Below are 13,349 nucleotides of genomic sequence, written 5' to 3'. Positions count from 1 at the left end.
GGATTCCCTCCCTCAGGAACAACCCGGGGGGGTCCCAAGGGCAGGGAAACCCCTCCAGTGCAAGCAGAAATCCCACCCCCAATTCCAGTGGGATCTTCCACATTTTCAGGGATAAAACTGAGCAAGGCAGGGAAAGAATCCCCCCAAACCCTCCCCAAATTATTCCTTCCCCCATTTAATCGGATTTTGGGTTTTTTTCTCTTTAAATTTTTAATTGGATTCAAACACACCAAACTCACACAAAGAGGTGGAGGGGGGAGGGGTCATTCCTCCCTGGCTGGATTTGGGAATTCTGGGATGTGGGAACAGGGCCCAGCTGGGGGGAGGGGGGGGGCAGCCCCAAAAGGAGGGAAAAGGATGAGCCTGGATGAATCCCATGGGATTTTGGGATTCCTGGGAAGGAATTTCATTCCCAAAGGATGGGGAAAAGGGAAGAGGGAAAGCCAGGATCAGCATTCCCGAGGATCCTGGCATTCCCCACGGAGCTCAGCACCCCCACAGGGACCCCGGGAATGTCACCTCCCCTTCCCAAGGCTCATGAGCCGGGATCAGGAAAGGGGAAAAGGGACGGGAAAAGCAGGAATTTCCCTCCTCCAGGTGGATTTGGGGCTCCAGCATTCCAGGGCACAGTGGGAATGTCACCTGGAGCACCTGGCACTGCTGTCCCCACCCCAGGACAGTCTTTTCCCACTCCTCCCTGAGGGATTTTCCTTCTTCCCAACGTTTCTGCCCCAATCCCAAAGGAAATAGGACCAAGGATAGCCCCGGTCCCAAAGGAAATGGCACCACGGACTGTGGGGATAGGCCAGTCCCAGAGGAAACGGGATCACAGATATCCCAATCCCAAAGAAACAGGAGCAGGGGTTTCAGGGATATCCCAATCCCAAAGGAAACGGGGGCAGGGATTTCAGGGATACCCCAACAAACCAGGAGCAGGGATTTCAGGGACAGCCCCAATCCCAAAGAAACAGGAGGAGGGATATCCCAAAGAAACCAGAGCAGAGATTTCAGGGATACCCCAATCCCAGAGGAAACGGGAGCAGGGATATACCAAATCCCAAAGAACCGGGAGCAGGGATTTCAGGGATACCCCAACCCCAAAGAACCGGGAGCAAGGACACCCAAGGGCGATCCAGGGTCCGGAATCTCTTCGGGGTCTCACCCCAGGAACGTGTTCCACCTGGTGGCTCCAGAATTCCAAGGAGGGAATGCCAAGGGAGCTGCTGGAGCTGCTCCAGGGAATTTCGGGAAGGAGACGGTGCCATCAGTCCGACCTCGAGCTGGCCCCAGGGCAGGCACGGGAGGCCCCGGCGGGAAGGGCGGTGTGGGGCAGGGAGCTATGGGGTGCTGCTGTGGGGCCGGTGCCCAGTCCGGGGGGGCAGAGCTATGGGGCAGTGCCGTGGGGCCGGTGCCCAGTCCGGGATCTATGGGGCACTGCCGTGGGGCCGGGGCCCGGTCCAGGATCTATGGGGTGCTGCTGTGGGGCCGGTGCCCAGTCCGGGGGGGCAGAGCTATGGGGCAGTGCCGTGGGGCCGGTGCCCAGTCCGGGATCTATGGGGCACCGCCGTGGGGCCGGTACCCGGTCCGGGATCTATGGGGCGCCACTGTGAGGCCGGTACCCGGTCCGGGATCTATGGGGCACCACCGTGGGGCCGGGGCCCGGTCCGGGATCTATGGGGCGCCGCTGTGGGGCGCGTGGCGCTGGTTGAGCGGGTTCTCGGGCGCGCGCAGCCACTCCTTGCGCAGCAGCTGGCGCAGCTGGCTCAGCCGCAGGTTGGGGTGCTCCCGCCGCAGCCGCGGCAGCTGCAGCTCCTCGAAGGCAGCGAAGGCGGCGCGGAGACGGCGCTCGGGGTGGCGCTCCGGGGGCTGGGACACGCTGGGGACGGGGACACGTCAGGGGGACAGGGATGGGACACGCTGGGGACGGGGACACATCAGGGACAGGGACAGGGATGGGACACGCTGGGGACGGGGACACGTCAGGGACAGGGACAGGGATGGGGGACAGGGATGGGACACGCTGGGGACGGGGACACGTCAGGGGGACAGGGATGGGACACGCTGGGGACGGGGACACATCAGGGACAGGGACAGGGATGGGACACGCTGGGGACGGGGACACGTCAGGGACAGGGACAGGGATGGGGGACAGGGATGGGACACGCTGGGGACGGGGACACGTCAGGGGGACAGGGATGGGACACGCTGGGGACAGAGACACGTCAGGGGGACAGGGACCAGGGACGGGGATGGGACAGACTGGGGACAGGGACACAGCCAAGAGGGATGGGGACAGGGATGGACACACTGGGCACGAGGACACAGCCAGGAGGGATGGGGGACAGGGATGGACACACTGAGGGGGACAGGGAGGGACATGGGGACATGGCCCCGAGGGGACAGCAAGAGGGAGGGACACGGTCCCAGAGGAAATGGCCCCGATCCCAAGGAAGTGGCCCCACACCCCAGTCCCACAGAAATCCCCCCATGGATTCCAGGGACACCCCAATCCCACAGGATTTCCCAGATCCCACAGGAACACCCCATCCCATCGCCTGCCTGCAATCGCAGGACCCATCACCGCTCCCCAAATCCCCAAATCCCGGATTTCCCGCCGGGATCCCAACCCCCGGCAGGTTTCGGGTCCCTCCAGGTGGGATTCGGGGGGATTTGGGGGGGATTTGGGGGTACCTGAGGGCGGCGATGGCGTCCTCGATGCTGCGCGCCTCCACAGCGCCCTCCTCAGGCAGCCGCCGGTTCAGGTTCTCCTCCAGCGGCACCTCCAGGTGGGATTTCTCCTTCTCCGCTGCCGGGAAAAATCGGGAATGCTGAGGAATTCCCTTGGAAAAATCAACTATCCCTCTGGAAAACCCCCAGTTTGCTTTAAAAATACCTCGGGGGAGTTAATTTTCCCCTTCTAAAAAGCTCATTTTTTTTCTCTGAAAAATCTCAAAATTTCGTCTAAAAATCTCAATTTCTACTCAAAAAAACCCTCCATTTTTCATCTAAAAAAGCTCAATTTTTTATCTGAAAAAAACTCAAACTTTCCTCTGGAATTTTCCCTCTAATAGAACTCATTTTTTCCTCTAAAACACCCAGTTTTTCTCTGGAATTTTCCCTCTAAAAAACTCCAGCTTTTCCCTCTGAAAAATCTTTTTTTTTTTTTTTAATTGGAAACTCAATTTTTCCTATAAAAAATAAAAAATTCAAATAAAAAATCAGTTTTTCCTCTGTAAAAAGAAAACGTGGGACTGGGAATGGGAAATGTGGGACTGGGAATGGGAAACATGGGACTGGGAAATGTGGGATTGGGAAGGACGTGGACAAGGAAAATCAGGAAGGCCAGGAGAATAAATCACAGAATTCCACAGAATTCCACGGCTGGAAAAGCGCTTTGGGATCAAACCCAATGCCAACGCTCACCCCAAAGTACCACATCCATTTTTTTGGGAAGGTTTTTTTGGGATAATCCAAGGGAATTCCCAAACCTGCTTCTGTGCTCTCCCTCTGCTCCTTGCGGACGTTCTCCTCGATCTGGGCGCGGGTGATTTTCCCGGCGTTGCCCTGCCTGGGAGTTTTCCCTTTGAGTTTGGAGTCCTCCTCCTCCAGCAGCCGCTGCAGCTCCTTGCGGCGCTCCAGCTGCTCCAGGCGCCGCTTCTCCCGCTCCTCCTGGGCACGGAACACCGGGATCGCGCCGGAACGCTCCCCAGGACGCGTTATCCCGGAAAAATGACACCCACGTGGAGGGGAGGATGGGGCAGAGCGAGGGGAGAGCACTTGGGAAGGGCTGGGATTCAGGGATGGGTGGGTGGAGGGGGGGATTCGTGGATGGATTCATGGATGGAGGGATGGTTTCATGGATGGATCCACGGAGGGATTTATGGATCCATGGATGGATTCATGGATGGATTTATGGATGGATTAATGGATGGATGGATTCATGGATGTCCTTCCTCTCATCTCCAGGGTTGTTCCTCCTCTCCTCCATCTCCCAGGGCTTTCCCTCCTCTCCCTCACCTGCTTCCTCCCCCTCTCTCCCCAAGGCTGTTCCTCCTCCCTTTCCCAAACCTTCTCCCCCTCATTCCCAAACCTTCTCCCCTCCCTGCTCCCGGGATTTGGGGCTCCCCACCTTCCTCTGCTCCTTCCTCAGGACGTGTTTGTCCTCGTCCTTCCAGAGCTCATCCTCCAGCTCCTGCTGCCGCCGCGCCTCCGCCGCCGCCTTGGCCTCGGCCCTGCGGGCACGCGCCGCCGCCGACTTGCTGTTCTCCCCCTGGAATTTCTTGGGCATCCCTCAAAACCCCTGGGAAACCGGGAAAAACTGGGGTTCCTCACGGGGCTGGGTGACCTTTGGGGTTGGTTTTTTATGGGGTAAGCTGGGATCGAGGTTTGAGGTCAGGCAGGCAGAGTTGGGGGTTTGCATCCTTGGATGGGGGTTAGAACTTCCCAAGGTTCCCTTCCTCTGTTTCCCTCAGGAATTCTCCAGCCCCTTCCCAGGGATTCTCCAGCCCTTTCCCAGATTTTGGGATTTGAAGGGGGTGGGAAACGTCCCCAAAACCGAGGAAAAAAAAACCCAACTGGGATCATCCCCCCCGGTATATCCCAGATTTATCCCAACCTCAGATCGGGATAAACCTGGGATAAATTTCCCAGATCCTGCCTGATCCCAAATCTGCTCCCTCCAGGCCAAACTCCAGCCTCCCATCCCATGGAAAAAGCACCTGGAAATAGAAATTAAAAAAAAAAAAAACGAGCCAGGGAAAAACGGGATTGATCCAGGAGGATCCATAGGGAGGGGAGAAACTCCTTTAATTTGGATAAACAGCCCCAAAAATGGGCTGGGATTGTTATCCAGAGTGGGAAAAGTCAAATCCAAGGAAAAGGGGAGCTTTAACACCAACCAAACGGGGGGGAACCGCAGATTTGGGAGCTGTGGGGTGGAATATTTGATTTTAATTTAGATAATTATTAATTCAATTAAAAAGGGCAGCGCGGGGCTGCTCCATTCAGGAGGTTTGCCCAGCCTGGGATGGATCCAATGGATTCTCCTGCCTGGAACATCCTCGAAGCCATCCCAAAATCCCTTTTCCCGCATCGGGACCTTTCCTTAAATCCCTTTTTCCGCCCTCCGAGCCTCCCCACGAACGGGACCGGGGCAGGGCCTCACCGGAGGAGCGGCAAAAAGGGACCCCCGGGCCCGGTCCTGCCCACCCCCCGGTTCTCCCCGGTTCTCCCGCTCTCCCCGGGGCCGTCCCGGGCCCGTCCCGCTCCTTCGGCCGCGAACCGGCCCCGCTCCTACCGGGCCCCGCCGCCCCGGCCGTCCCGCGCTTTGCGCATCATCACCACGCGCCGACGCCGCCACCGCCCCGGCGGCAGGGCGCGCCGCCGCCATGTTTGTTGAGGGCACGGATTTGCTGCTTCTGAGCGGGAGCGGCGGCGGAAGGAGCGGCGGGAGCGGCGAGATGGGCTGAGAGCCCCGCTCAGGGCGGCGCCGTGTTAAAAATCCGCGGGGAGCTCGCGCAACGCCCGCCGGCGGCAGAGGCGATGCCCGCTTCAAAGATGGCGGCGCCCCGAGCGGCTCCTGAGGGATGGCAGGGGCCCTTTGTCGCCTGGGTGGGCGGGGCCTGTCGGGGTGTGGCCATTGTCACCTGGGTGGGCGTGGCTTGGCGGGGTGCGGCCATTGTCACCTGGGTGGGCGGGGCTCACCAGGGCAGGTCTGGATTCCCAAATTCCCCCCACACCTGTCCGTGACCCCTGCAGCGTTCCAGCAGTCTCACCTGAGGGACAGCGGCCGTGTCCCCCCATGTTCCTTCACTGTCCCCCCCATGTCCCCTCCCTGTCCCCCCAAGGACCGGCTCTGTTCAGGATCAGCAGCTCCTTTATTGGGGCCAGCACGGTGTCCCCACCCCGCTGTCCCCTACACGTCGCTCTCGGTGACAGTGCCACCCTTGGCGGTGTCACACGGGGCTGTCCCTTCCCCGTCCGGCCTCTCCAGCAGCACCTGGGTCACCGTGGCCTTGTCCCCGGCGCTGCTGTCACCCTTGGGGACACCAGCAGGCGCGGCCCTGACGATGTCCCACCACAGCACGCCCTGGGGACAGCGGGCTGGCCCTGCCGGGAGGGGACACGGTGACACCGGGGGTGACACAGGGGGGTGACACAGGGGGTGACAGGGCCATCCCCTCGCTCACCTGGCAGCAGGCTGAGCAGGGCTCCTGTCCCCACGGTCCCCAGTGTCCCCAAGGCGCCGTAGTACAGGTAGGACACAGAGTAGAAATCACCCAGGATGGCCGGGCTGTGACAGGGGACAGCGCGGTGTCACCGCACGCAGGGACACATGGTGACGTCACAGCCAGCAGGGACAGGGATTGTGACGTCACAGCCAGCAGGGACAGAGGTGTGACGTCACAGGAGACAGGGACAGGGACATGCCACCCCAGGGGACAGAGACAGGGACGTGACATCACAGGGGACAGTGACAAGGACATGACATGACAGGGGACAGAGACAGGGACGTGACATGACAGAGGACAGAGACAGGGACGTGACATGACAGGGGACAGTGACAAGGACGTGACATGACAGGGGACAGAGACAGGGATGTGACATCACAGGGGACAGAGACAGGGACGTGACATGACAGAGGACAGTGACAGGGATGTGACATCACAGGGGACAGAGACAAGGACGTGACATCACAGGGGACAGAGACAGGGACGTGACATCACAGAGGACAGGGACAGGGACGTGACATCACAGGGGACAGGAGCATGCCCCTGCTGTCCCCAGCCCCGCTCACCGCAGTGGCTCCAGGGGTGGCGCGGGCAGGGCGGTGGTGCCGGTGGCACCGGTGGCGTTGGTGGCACCGGTGACGTTGTGGGGCGGGCACAGCGTCCCCCAGGTGGGCAGCACCCCCATGGTGGCCGCGCTGGGCGGGTACAGGGTGGCACCCACGGCCACCCACAGGGACAGCGCCAGCCCCACGGCCAGGCCCCCCAGCACCCCCTGGGACAGGGACAGGGACAGGGACAGGGACAGGGACAGGGACAGGGACAGGGACAGGACGGGGACGGGGACAGGGACAGGGACAGGGACAGGGGCAGGGACAGGGACAGGATGGGGACAGGGACAGGATGGGGACAGGGACGGGGATGGGGACAGGAGGGGATGGGGACAGGGACAGGGAGAGGGACAGGGGGGTCAGCAGGGCCTGGGGGTGATGTGGAGACTCCCCCCCAAAAATCCCAAATATTCCGTGCTGAATGGCAGAACCCCCCCTGCACCAAAATCTCCCTCCCCCAAATCCCCCTAACTCCCAATCCCCCAAACTCCCCAATTCCCCAAACCCCCAAAATCCCCAAACCACGTAAACCATCCCCATTCTGCCCTCAAACCCCAGACCCCTCAAACCCCAAACCCCAGACCCCAGACCCCTCAAACACCAGACCCCAGACCCCTCAAACCCCAGACCCCATACCCCAAACTCTTCAAATTCCAACCCCCAAACTTCTCAAACTCCTTAAACACCAAATTCCAAACTCCTTAAACACCAAACCCCAAACTCCTCAAACCCCAGACCCCTCAAACTCCAAACCCCAGACCCCAGACCCCTCAAACCCCAGAACCCAAACCCCAAACTCCTCAAATTCCAAACCCCAAACTTCTCAAACTCCTTAAACCCCAAACCCCAAACCCCTCAAACCCCAGACCCCAGACCCCAGACCCCAGACCCCGAACTCACGGCAGTGCCACAGCGGGGCAGGAACATCCCCAGCACGAAGGCTCCCAGCAGGGGCCCGCTGATCACCCCCATCACCGTGAAGGAGCCCTTTGGGGTTTTTTTGGGGTTTTTTTTGGGGTCTGGGTGGGCCTGGCACTGCCCCAACCCCTCCATCCTCGAGGGCCCTCCGGGTGCCACCAGAGCGTGGCCGTGTCCCCATGGTGTCCCTGCTTGGATGGGCACTGCCAGCCCACGGTGGGGGTTTGGGGTGGGGTTTGGGGTTTTTTATGGAGGGGGAGAAGGTAAAGAGGGTTTGTGGTCAAGCAGGGGCCTGGCACTGCCTCAACCCCTTCATTCTTGAGGGCTTTCCAGGTGCCACCAGAGCGTGGCCATGTCCCTGCAGTGTCCCCACGGTGTCCCCGCTCGGGTGGGCACTGACAGCGGGTGGGTTTTGGGGGGTTTTGGAGGGTTTTGGGGGTTTTGGGGGGTTCTGGGGTCTCGGGGGGCTCTCACCTGCAGGACGCCCCCCCCCAGCAGCGAGGACAGAGCGGCCACGGTGATGCAGGAGGTGCCGAAGGTGAGAGCTGCGGGAATGTGGGATGGGATTGATGGGATTGGGAGGGATGGGATGGGTGGGATGGGATTGGATTGGGGTTTATGGGATGGGATGGGATGGGATGGGATGGGATGGGATGGGATGGGATGGGATGGGATGGGATGGGATGGGATGGGATGGGATGGGATGGGATGGGATGGGATGGGATGGGATGGCACAGCCTGGCACACCCCAGGCTGGGGTGACCCGTCCATGTCCCTGCGCTCTGTCCCCGTGCGGTGGCACTCACAGAGCCCCTTGGAGATCAGCGTCAGCTTCCTGGGGGACAGCGCGGGCAGCCGTGGCCGCACCAGGTCCTCCACGGTGACCGCGGCCATGGCGTTGATGGAGGTGGAGGCCGTGCTGGGCGTGAGGTGGCCCCGTCACCCCACGGGGACAGCGGGGTGACACCTCCGGCCCGCATCAGCCCCGTGGGGACAGCGGGGTGACACCCCCCACCCGTGCCCCGCGCCGGGGACCCCCCCCCTCACCTGAGCGTGCCGCTGTAGGCGCAGGCCAGGAACAGCCCCGGCACCCCCGGCGTGCTCCCAAAAATGTCCAGCACCAGGTAGGGCATGTACTGCGGGACAGGGGTAAGGGATGGGACCCCAAGACCCCCTGGGAGCCCCCAAACTCACACCCCACTGCCTCAGAGGGTGCTGGATGGGGGCAGGACCCCAGGGGACCCCAAAACCCCCTGGGAGCCCCCAAACTCCCACCCCACTGCCTCAGGGGGTGCTGGAAATTATCTCCACCCCAGGGGACCCCAAAACCCCCTCTGAGCCCACAGCCTCAGGGGGTCCTGTTGGGATCGTGGTCCTGCAGGACCCCAAAACCCCCTGGGATGGCTGGGTGGGGGTCCCGGGGGGGCCGTACCTGGTCGGGGGCGGCGATGGCCCCGGCCAGCAGCGGGTCACAGTGGCGATAGAGTGCGAACATGACGAGCCCGCAGGCCACGGCGCTGGCCACGATGCAGAACAGCCCCGCCTGATTGACCAGCAGCGCCCTGCGGGCACGGCCAGGGTCCTGCCAGGGCACCGCAGCCCTGCCAGGACCTGCCAGGGGCCGCGCAGGGGCTGGGGGCACACGGGGGGGCTCAGACAGTGCGGGAGTGTCGGGTCCTGGCAGGGGTGTCAAGGGAATTCTGGTCCATAAAGGGTGCAAGGTCCTGGCAGGGGTGTCAGGGGAATTCAGCTCCATAAAGGGTGCAAGGTCCTGGTAGGGGTGTCAGGGGAATTCAGCTCCATAAAGGGGTCCAAGGTCCTGGCAGGGGTGTCAGGGGAATCCAGGTCCATAAAGGGTGCGAAGTCCTGGCAGGGGTGTCAGGGAATTCAGGGTTCATTAAGGGGTGCAAGGTCCTGGCAGGGTCTGGGCAGGGCTGTCGGGTCAAGTCAAGGTCCAGAAAAGGGTGCAGGGTCCTTGTAGGGTCCTTGCAGGGGTTTCGGGTGAATTCAGGGTCCATAAGGAGGTGCAGGGGCTGTGCCAGGTCCTGGTAGGGCACTGCCCCCACACAACGCCCCAGGCAGGGGCTCAGAGCATCCTCTCCCCTCTGCGACCCCCAGCGCGGGATCCGGGGAGTTCCCGGGGGGATCCGGGGAGTTCCCGGGATCCCGGGGAGGTTCGGGGGTCCCGGGGGTCCGGACTCACATCTTGGCCTCCCTCTCGCTCCTGCAGGCCACGTAGCGCTGCACCTGCGCCTGGTTGACGCCGTACATGGAGAGCCAGAGCAGCGTCCCGCCCAGCACGAACGTCCACACCGTGTAGCGGCTCCGCGGGTCGGGGCTGAAGCTGGGCACAGCCCGGGGCTCCGGTCAGGGGGGCACGGCACGGCGGCGACCCCACAGATCCGGGGGAGGGCGGGGAGGGGCTGGGAGTGACCCCCCAGCACCCCGGGGCAGGGGGAGCGGGGTCCCGCGGGGTTTGGGGGTACCCACTCGGCGAAGTTGAGCCTGGAGCCGTTGGCGGCGATGCTCAGCACCTCGGCGGGACCCCCGACCAGCAGCGCCCCGCGGACGGCGATAGCGACAAAACCGGCGAGCATCACGAGCACCTGGAACACGTCGGTCCAGATGACAGCCTTCATCCCGCCCTGCGGCACAGCGAGCCGGGGCTGAGCGCCGGGGACACCCGGGGACAGCCCCGGGACACCCCTGGGACACTCCCGGGGCACCCCCGGGACCCCACGGCACACCCCGCGATTCCCCAGGACATCCGGGACACCCCAGAACAACCCGGGGCACCCCAGGAGACCCCCAGGAGACCCACGAGACCCCCCCCACTCCCCCCAGCCCCCCGTGCTCACTATGGTGGTGTAGAAGGTGCAGATGACCCCCGTGGACAGCAGCGAGGCCCAGATGTCCAGCCCGGTCACTGGAGGGGAAGGGAAAGTGCTGGAGTGGGGGGAACTGTCACTTGGGGAGGGGGACACAGGGACGGGGAGCGACCCCACACCTTGGTTTAGGATCAGGGCGGGTGCGTAGATGACGATCCCCGTGTAGAGCATCTGCGGGAAGAGGGGGGCTCAGCGCCCCGGCCCCTCGCACGGGCGAGAGCGCGGCTCTCTCCGCAAACAGCGCTCCCGCCGCGCCGCGCTCGCTCGGAGCCAGCCAAAACACCAGCTCGGGGCCGAGGGCGCTTCCCTGGGGCTCCGGGCAGCGCCGCTGCCAGCCCCGCGCTGTCCCCGCGCTGTCCCCGCCGCACACGCACCGTGGCCACCACGTACTGCACGGTCCCGCAGAGCCGCACGCTCCGGCTGAAGCGGCGCTCCAGGTACTGCGACAAGGACAGGAGCCGGGAGTGACCCCAGGGGGGCTGCAGGGACCCCCAGAACCACGGGCAGGGCGAGCAGGGCCCCGCGGGGTGAGGACGGGACGCAGTGACCCCCCCCAGAATCCCGGGGCAGGGGGTGAGAGGGGCTAGGAGGGACCCCACAACACCCAGGGCACGGGGAGCGGGGTTCCTCGGTGTTTGGGGGGCACACAGTAACCTCCCAGCACCCCGGGGCAGGGGGAGCGGGGTCCGCACCCCGTGCGGCTGGGGGGGGGTCTCACTCCGCGGCGATGTACCTCGGCGGGACTCTCCCAGCCATGTCCCCGTGTCCCCCCCGTGTCCCCCCGTGTCCCCCCGTGTCCCCCCGTGTCCCTCCCGTGTCCCCCCGTGTCCCTCCCGTGTCCCCCCGTGTTCCCCCGTGTTCCCCCCGTGTCCCCCCGTGTCCCCCCGTGCCCACCTCGTAGGTGCTGGTGAGCCCCAGGCGGTAGAAGACGGGCAGGAAGAGCTGCGCGGTGAGCGCGCTGTTGATGAGCTGCGCCAGGCACATCCAGAGGAATTTGGCTCCGTAGCGGAACGCCTCGGCCGGCACCCCCAGCACCTGGATGGCCGACATGAAGCTGGCCGACAGCGACAGCCCCACGGGCAGCGCCGACATCCGCCGGCCGCCCGTGAAAAAATCCTCCGAGGTTTTCTGGCCTCCCTTGGCCAGCCCGTGGAAGAGCCCGATGCCCGTGGAGATCAGCAGCATCAGCGCGAAGACTCCGTAATCCCACGGGCTGAAGGTGAGGTCCCGCACGTCCTGGGGTCCCTGCGGAGCTGGCATGGTCGCTTTAGGGAGGGGGGACCCCAAATGGGGCACCTGCGGAGGGGGGGGACGCGGGGACTCGGCGCGGGGTTAGGCCGGGTCTCGGCGGCAGCGGCGCATCCGAGGGGGGCGGCTGGAGGGAGAGAGAATTCCTGGGAATGGGCGCGCCCAGAGGAAAGCAGGAGCGGGGAGAGGGATTCTGTGCCCCACCCCGTGCCCTCTGTGCCCTTCCCAGGCAGGGGCTGTGCCAAGGGGTGCAAAAGGGCAGAGTCCGAGGAGGAACAGCCAGAATTTGGCGGGGGAATTGCCCCGATCCCTCCCCCGGTCCGGTTGCTCCGGCCACCGGCTCCAGGGAGGCGTCGGCACCCAAAGGGACACGGCCGGGAGGGAGCGACCCCTCCCCAAAGCAGCACAAACAAGGAGGGGCAGAACCTCCGGCGGAGCCAAATTTATCTCCAGCCGAGGGGAAAAAACAACAAACCCGAAGGAAACCTTTACCCCAGAAGGAGCAGGTTGTTCGCCGGTGGAGCGAGACGGACCGGCTGGACCGAGCCCGAGGAACCGAGCGGGGGCTACCCTGGGGTCCCCGGGGTGGGGTCCCTGCCGCGTCCCCGGAGGTGTCGAGGGCCTGGCCGTGCCTCGAGCTGCTCCAGTCGGTGGGAGGCAAATTCAGGGCGTCGGGGAGGGAGCCTCGGCGGGGAGGATGGAGCTGTCGGCGGCCGCGGCCGTAACCCCTTCCCTCCCGCTCCGGGCCCCGGCGCTGAGCCCCGGCGGCGCGGCGGTGGCGGGGCAGGACGGTGGTTCCCGGAGGGATACGTGGCACCGGGCGTGGGGCTGGTCCCGCTTCCTCATTCCCTGCCACCAACACCACCTTGTCCCGCCCGGGCCCGGACAGGTTTGGGGATTTCCACCCTCTTGCCCCAAACTGCGCGGGTGAGGTTGGGGCTGGGACAGGGGAACAGCCCTGAGGTGGGGACAGAGCTGCTGTGCGAGCAGTGCGGCCTCTGATATGTCACCGACCCCTCCGAGGTGTCACCACGGGGGCACAATCCCCTCCAAGGTGTGGCCACCGAGGAAACTGTCCACTTCGAGGTGTCACTGCAAGATCACTGTCCCCTACACAGCATCACCACGAGGTCACTGTCCCCTCCAGGTGATTACCACGGAGGCATTGTCCCCTCCCAGGTGTCACCACGAAGACCCCATCCCCTCTGATCCATCAGCTCGAGATCTCCGTCCCCTCCCAGGCTCACTCTGAGGCCTCCCCACCGGGCACACGAGGGTCCCTGTCCCTGCCTCCAGCCCTGGTGCTGGCACTGTCCTCACCGCCTGTCCCCGGGAGGGGAAAAGGCAGGGCAGGACCCCTTGTCCTCCTCGCCGAATGAGGCTGGAGCAGCTCCAGGGGAAAAAACAACGAGTTTGGGCTACATCCGCCGGGCAGGGACGTGCCACGGCACACGGGC

General features: G+C 63.8%; 2 protein-coding genes across 6 annotated transcripts; both read right to left on the bottom strand.

The window, feature by feature from the left end:
• Window positions 1-184: 184 nt before the first annotated feature.
• Window positions 185-5,543, bottom strand: CCDC124 (coiled-coil domain containing 124). 2 transcript variants are annotated; one of them, XM_072919423.1, is made up of 5 exons: window positions 5,297-5,543; window positions 4,130-4,300; window positions 3,489-3,669; window positions 2,692-2,806; window positions 185-1,876 (listed from the first exon to the last, which is right to left on the bottom strand). In XM_072919423.1, exons 2-5 carry the CDS (start codon window positions 4,286-4,288, stop codon window positions 1,672-1,674), a joined length of 660 nt encoding a protein of 219 aa, XP_072775524.1. In that variant the 5' UTR covers window positions 4,289-4,300; window positions 5,297-5,543; the 3' UTR covers window positions 185-1,671. The 2 variants fall into 2 exon arrangements, with proteins under 2 accessions (XP_072775524.1, XP_072775525.1); XM_072919424.1 differs by having other exon boundaries at window positions 5,165-5,302.
• A 314-nt stretch (window positions 5,544-5,857) lies between these two features.
• SLC5A5 (solute carrier family 5 member 5) lies at window positions 5,858-12,714 on the bottom strand. 4 transcript variants are annotated; one of them, XM_072919411.1, is made up of 15 exons: window positions 12,385-12,714; window positions 11,539-12,019; window positions 11,019-11,084; window positions 10,764-10,815; window positions 10,615-10,682; window positions 10,247-10,362; window positions 9,960-10,100; window positions 9,189-9,318; window positions 8,804-8,892; window positions 8,563-8,675; window positions 8,231-8,301; window positions 7,739-7,825; window positions 6,797-7,002; window positions 6,189-6,292; window positions 5,858-6,108 (listed from the first exon to the last, which is right to left on the bottom strand). In XM_072919411.1, the coding sequence occupies exons 2-15, from the start codon at window positions 11,902-11,904 to the stop codon at window positions 5,915-5,917; spliced, it is 1,803 nt and encodes a 600-aa protein (XP_072775512.1). In that variant the 5' UTR covers window positions 11,905-12,019; window positions 12,385-12,714; the 3' UTR covers window positions 5,858-5,914. The 4 variants fall into 4 exon arrangements, with proteins under 4 accessions (XP_072775512.1, XP_072775510.1, XP_072775513.1 ...); XM_072919409.1 differs by having other exon boundaries at window positions 10,247-10,401; window positions 12,385-12,713; XM_072919412.1 differs by lacking the exon at window positions 11,019-11,084 and having other exon boundaries at window positions 10,247-10,401.
• Window positions 12,715-13,349: the final 635 nt, after the last annotated feature.

Source organism: Taeniopygia guttata, chromosome 28, assembly GCF_048771995.1.
Source record: "Taeniopygia guttata chromosome 28, bTaeGut7.mat, whole genome shotgun sequence".
Lineage (NCBI taxonomy): Eukaryota > Metazoa > Chordata > Aves > Passeriformes > Estrildidae > Taeniopygia > Taeniopygia guttata.
Note: the sequence above shows the minus strand (reverse complement) of the source record. Positions and strands in the feature narration are given on the sequence as shown.